The 6,000-nt window shown below is 52.6% G+C and overlaps 1 protein-coding gene across 18 annotated transcripts in view; it reads right to left on the bottom strand.

The window, feature by feature from the left end:
* Positions 1-5,940, bottom strand: part of LOC116850969 (regulating synaptic membrane exocytosis protein 2-like) — an 89,754-nt gene extending 83,814 nt beyond the window's left edge. For 6 of the 18 annotated variants that reach the window (XM_032829972.1, XM_032829933.1, XM_032829964.1 and 3 more), the window contains exons 1-2: positions 5,589-5,937; positions 2,435-5,323 (exon numbers count right to left, since the gene is read on the bottom strand). In XM_032829972.1, the coding sequence (XP_032685863.1) occupies positions 2,435-2,544 (110 nt within the window). In that variant the 5' untranslated portion in view covers positions 2,545-5,323; positions 5,589-5,937. Of the gene's footprint in view, positions 1-2,434 lie in introns of all 18 variants that reach the window. The other 12 variants (XM_032829887.1, XM_032829918.1, XM_032829954.1 and 9 more) reach the window with 7 other exon arrangements.
* Between the last annotated feature and the right edge of the window lie 60 nt (positions 5,941-6,000).

Below are 6,000 nucleotides of genomic sequence, written 5' to 3'. Positions count from 1 at the left end.
CGGCGCGGTAATCGGGAGCATGTGCAGGGCCGTGGATACATAAATGGAAGATGTAGGTGTAAAGCGGTCAAGGACTAACGAGCAGGTGAGCCGGGAAAATAGGTGAAACGAGCCGGAGCGGACTCATTGGTCAAGAAATATCTCTATCCGATCGATCAGTTGTCGTTTTGTCCGTTTGCCAATTGTGGTTATCGGTAACTAAACGACGTCTCACTTCGCGCCTCTGTCCACGCGCGGCTGACCGTTAACGCTTCGTATCACTTAATTTCGACAGCTTTTAAGTCGGTTAGCGACGATCGTCAAGCCGATCGGATTAACGATGGGAGGAGTCGTTTGTCGCGCGACTCCAGTTCCCGGCTCGCAGGTATTTTCGAGTATTATACGTAAATTGCAAACTTTAACATACACGGAGAAGGAAGTTTGTCTAAAAAAGGAGAAAAAGAGAATTCCCGGTTCTTAGAAGCGAATTCGATCGATGAGGACCGGAAATTCGGTTTCCTTCAACCTAAACGCGTTTGATTCGCTTTCATTGTCGGATTAATTCAACCGAATTTTTTCTCTGCTTTATACGAGGAACAATCGTCCCATTTAATTTTCATACACTGAGAAACGAATACTTGAAAATTTAAAGCAAAATTTGCGGGATAGAAATTTATTTCATAGAAATAAACTTTATATTTCGCAAAAATCTACTTTACATCCCGTCAATAAATTTTCAAATATTTTTTTCGCAATATATGCATGTCGGAAAATTATTTTTTCAATCATAATGAAAAGTTAATTTTATAAAACGGCTTTTTATACTCAAAGATAAAAAGACATCTTTTTTACACACACATTGAGAAAAAAAATACTTGAAAATTTATTTGTGGAGCATAAATTTAAATAAATTTTTTATTTCACAGAAATAAGCTTCATATCTCACAAATAAATTTTCAAGTATTTTTTTTCTCAGTACACAAAATACACAATATCTTTTATGCGGATCGAAAATTCGCGTGAATGTTCATGCGCGAATCCGCGTGAATGTTTCAATGTATGTCGCGATTGATCACCGTATCAATTATCTGCGAGCCGCGGGAAATAAGAGTCTTTGAATCCAATTCGATGCTCTCGATACTTGCCGTACGACACTGTGCGGTTTCACGGTTTCGCCGGCGAAGGCATATTGAGAGCGACATAAAAATGGCCAACAAAATTATCGAAAGCACGGTGTACAATCGTGGGCGACCGCATGCGTCACGGCACGCGAATGTTATTACGGCCATTTGACCGACCCAACAATATCCAGCGCAACAGAGAGTCCTAAATACCCGTGTGAAAGTCGGCGTCCTGCTTGTAAAACAATAGCCTCATCGATAGTTCCGAATCCACGCTCGCGCGGCGACGAAAAAGCCGCAAGCCAGTATTCGCGCTTTAAGTCCCGCTGTCGGGCAAACGCATTTCGTTTCGCCGAGATTAACCGCGTGCAAATCGATCTGCCTCCGCCGATTTAACTTGCATTGGAAAGAAGAACGACAAGTAACGATCACCATCGACACGTGTTGTCGCTATTCAAATATAGAATCGGTCATTAATCAATAATCTCATTAATTCCGTGCAAATTAGGTTTCAATAAAAATCTCTCGCGTTGCGAAAGTTCCGAATTATTCCTCTCTTGCTTTATCCCCGCTTTATCTTTACTCTGGTTTCTCTTTACTTAAGTTTCTCTGGAAAAATTTCAAAACGAAAAGACACACTCCGATAATGCCCTTCATTTCTGCCCAGGGTATTTTGGCTCGGGTGCATTGTATCTACGTGTTTTTATATCATGACTGTTAATTTTGAGAAGAACCTCAACCTCAGCCACATTAAATGCAACAGTAACACACGGTGAATGTATTATGTAATATTACTGTTGCATTTGATGTGACTGAGTTGGCGATTTTTCTCAAAACCAACGGTCATGATACAAAAATACACACATGAAAAGAGAATGTAGTTTTTATTCAAATAAATTCTTTTCAATTTTACTACATTTTTAATAGTCCAGGAATAGACTGTCAGTAAGGTCTATTTTGTTGAGGGACATAGTAAGTTTCGTTAGAAATTATCTTAACAGCAATTGTCCTAATAGCACATTTCACAGCTCCTAAAATATGAGTAGTACATGTGAAATGAAAGGATTACTGCAAAAATGTGAATTTATTCACCAAAACTCGCGATAATTTTTACTGTAAAATTCTCTCTGCAGAGATACGATGCGAAATACCCTGGTCTATTGAGATTATATTGGAGGCATTATTGATGTCCTGTGTACGATTGTGCAATTCGCTGTTTCCGCCGCAAACCGCGATGCGAGAGGACACGCGAGCGATCGTCACGTGCCCGGACGGAATTTTCGGGACGCGGCTGCACGGCACGAGGTACACGCATGCATACACGGGTCGCTTACCTCATGATCTCGTTCTCCTGTTCCTCCTCCTGCTTCTGCCGCATCATAACACTCTCTATGATGCGCCTCTCCTCGGGAGTGAGGTGCGATATGTCGGGTAGCTCCGCCATCACGGTGGCGACGAGGTACGCGCCTGCACGGGGATTACGACGTGGGTACGCGAGGAGAAGTTCGCCGCGACGCGGGGAGGCAGGCCGGCGCACCACCAACGACGTCGTCGTCGACACGTAGACGTGACCGTCGCGACGGGGCTCCCTACGTGCTGCACTCCTACGACGCTTCTCGACGCAGCGGGATGATGCTGCCGGGTACACCTGTGTTCTACGACTACGAGGCACGGTTGTTGTCCTGGGGAAGTCATCCGACACCCGGTGTCGACCGCACCACCGCGACGCGACGCGGATAAGCGAGCAGCGCCTCCGACGCGCCGGGATTATGTCGTCGGCGACGTCGTGATCGTCGTTGCACCGTCGTCCTTGTCGTCTCCTCGGCACTTGCGGATCGCACTCGCAGCCTGCGGATAGCGCGACGGAGAGCCGTCGTCGTGCTGCTCGTCGTAGTCGATGGGTCCTTCTCTACGCGGGGTAACGGCAGAAGGAGACGGTGGACGTGTCCTGGAGTCGCCCTCGCTGGCGACGTATCACGCGACACGGATTCACCTCCTTGCAGTTGCTTCGGTTGTTGTTGCGTGCTAAGGCAGTCTTGCTGCAGCAGTCGGATTGGGCTCATGTGAGCGCTCGAGGCATGGCCACGGCAGCAGCAGCAGCTGATGTCCTCGTCCTCGTCCTCCTCGTCCTCCTCCTCGTCGTCGTCGTCGGTGTCTCTCGTCGTACGATTACCGCCCGTCGCATGTGTATGACAAATCATGTTCACAGGCTGTGAGGAGGCTCTCGCATTCTCTCTTGCGGCCCGGCCTCACGCGTTGCGCTGCCCGAATGCACCATCGGACGATACGCGTTCCTCGACGCGACACCCCTGTGCAGCCGACCGCCACCGATGAGATTCGCGACGATAAATCGAGACTCCGAGGTCGAGAAAGGGAGAGACAAAGAGGGGGAGAAGGAGAGAGAAAGAGAGAAAGAGATCTCGACTCACGTTTCCGCGATTATGCGAGGTGTACGCGACCGCGTATTCCAGTACTTGCTGTCGTCGTCGTTGAGAGGCCGGCCAATCGGCGAGCCGCGACACCGTTCTACCGCGGGGTAACGCGTCCGATTCCCAGCCTCGGTTGGATTCCGTTAGCAGATAATGGCTGCGTCCTTCTGGCCCTGATCCTTCGAAACTCTTTGGAACCGCATCGATTGAAAACGAAAACGGGTCACTGGGTTGCTGCCGCCGCCGCTGCTGCTGCTAAACGGGACTCCGCTTTCGCGACTCGATCTTCGCGCTCCCCTTGGACACCCGTGGCACATAATAAGCTGCCGTGTCACAGCTCGCGCCCGTTATCTCTCGGACACCGTGACGACGCGATGCGCCATCCCGCAGGCGGACCCGCGGCCAGTCCCGCCGTCGTGTTCACCGAGTCCGGCGGCTGGCGTGTCGTCGTCCGCGGGAATGAACGTGCCCGACGACGTGCGGCGGTGCGCGATGCTCATACACGACGGACGACACACTCTGGTATGTACCCTCTCGGATCGTCACTCGCGGATGCTCGCGACGATTCACGTGGCAGCCGACACGACAATGGCGCACCTCGGCGCGCCTCTACGGCCACCGCGACGCCCACGCAGTCGATCGTCCCCGAGCAGGCAGTTACACACCCACGAGAAGCGTTTCCCCAGCTGACGACAACGCCGGGGGGTTGCTGCCACCTTCTCGCTCCTATCACCGTGTTCCTATCGTCGTCGGGGTATACATGCGTCGTCGCTGACGTCGCGCTCGTCGCCGATTCCCGTCCCCGTCGTCGCCGTCGTCGTCGCAGTCGTTCTCGGTCTCCTACTCTCGACTATCTCCCAGTCCTCCCTCGTCGTCGTGGTCGTGGCGAGAACGCCCTCGTAAAAGCGGCCGCTTGCCAGGTCGTCGCGAGGTTAAACACCCATCTCGGGCGTTACGGCCACCTCGGCCCCGGATTCGCACCCCCGCGCAGCGCCCTTCGTGCTCCGTCGAGCCGCGAAACTTTGGCGAACGGTCACACTTGTCACATACACACATACACACGCACACACGTAAGAACGACGCGGTCGAGCCAGACGAAATGGTACCTGCGCACTCGCCGCGCACTTTGCGGCGCTTGGCGTCGCGACGCGTCGCGTCGCGGTCGTGTCGCGTCGCGTCGACGTTCGGATTATCCGGTACGAGGGCCGCGCCGAAAGCTGACGACGCGTTCACTTCTTTTCTCCTGACCGGGGCGAATGCGTGTACTCTTACCGCAATCTCTTCGTGCGCGGTGCGTCGAGCGAGTGCTCGCGATTCGCGCTCGCTCTCGTGAATTCCGCTGGCTCGGTGTCCCTCTTTCGCCCACGAGCTCTGTGCCGTCGTCACTCTCTTGTGTCCTCCTCTTGCTCTCTCGGCCGCGCGCGTTAGACTGCTCGCACCACCTCTGACGCGCTCGCCAGCTGCGCTCACGTCGGCCTCTCGCAACCCTTGCGACGAGCCGTGAAACGGGACGCGAGCGGGGCTAATCTCCGGTCGCGAATCGACTTCCTGTCGGGATCCTCACGTCGAGGCGCGACCCCGCGTTCCTCGAGCGGCCCTTCCTTCGCAGTTGCACGTATCACTCGCTCAGAGACCTCTAGCCAAGGGATAAGGGGCGCCTTATCGCGCTTACGCGCGACCGCAGTTGCGCGAAAGAACGGAGCCTTGTTTCCCACCCTCTCGTCCGCGCAACGCTATATAGAGTGGCTCAGAAGTCGCGCGCATTTCCTCCGACGTCGCTGATTAGGAGTCACGCTGCAAATAACGACGGTTGTTTGAACGTCGGCTTTTACCGACGGTCTTTCTGTCGTAAATCGGGAAATTGTCGCGCGGCAAATTTCGGAATGCGGATAGCATACGTTGGCGATACGTTAGAATGCAAAAAGATCTTACATATCCGTCGTAAAGCGTTGCGTCGGCTTTACCTCGACGCAACTTTTATTCGAACGTTTATCGCGAAGGTACTCGATATCGCGATATAAAAGGATTTGCTGAAGTAAGCATTTTCTGGTCGTATTACCGTTGATGAAAAATGGACGTCGGGCGCGCCAAAGAATCCAAAATGGAGGAGGGAGCGCAACATTTCGTGCAGATACCCTGTACGCGCTTAGCGGTTACCAAGTCCGACTTCGTGCATGTGGCGGACGACGGCGGACAGGAGGATGTTCGAGGCGGGAAGGCGGGAAAAGACACTTCGAAGTATAGAGTCCGTCGCTCAGGAGTTACTCGGGTCTCGTGCGATCGTCATCGATCTTGCTGCGCCCTTCGATCGTGATCCACAGCCGCGTTTGCAATGAACGTTGCCCGTGAGCGTCCGTACATACCTTCGCGCGGGTTTAATAAATAATGGGATTGCGGCGTATGTTCCAGCCAATGGGCGGCCGGCACGGCGCTGACGTAGGAAGATGTCGTATTGATCGGCCGGCGAACCA

Source organism: Odontomachus brunneus, unplaced genomic scaffold (genome assembly GCF_010583005.1).
Source record: "Odontomachus brunneus isolate Ranch 3 - 2012 unplaced genomic scaffold, Obru_v1 Obru_scaffold_006, whole genome shotgun sequence".
Taxonomy (NCBI): domain Eukaryota; kingdom Metazoa; phylum Arthropoda; class Insecta; order Hymenoptera; family Formicidae; genus Odontomachus; species Odontomachus brunneus.
The sequence above is the reverse complement of the archived record's forward strand: the minus strand, read 5'-3'. Positions and strand labels throughout refer to the sequence as shown.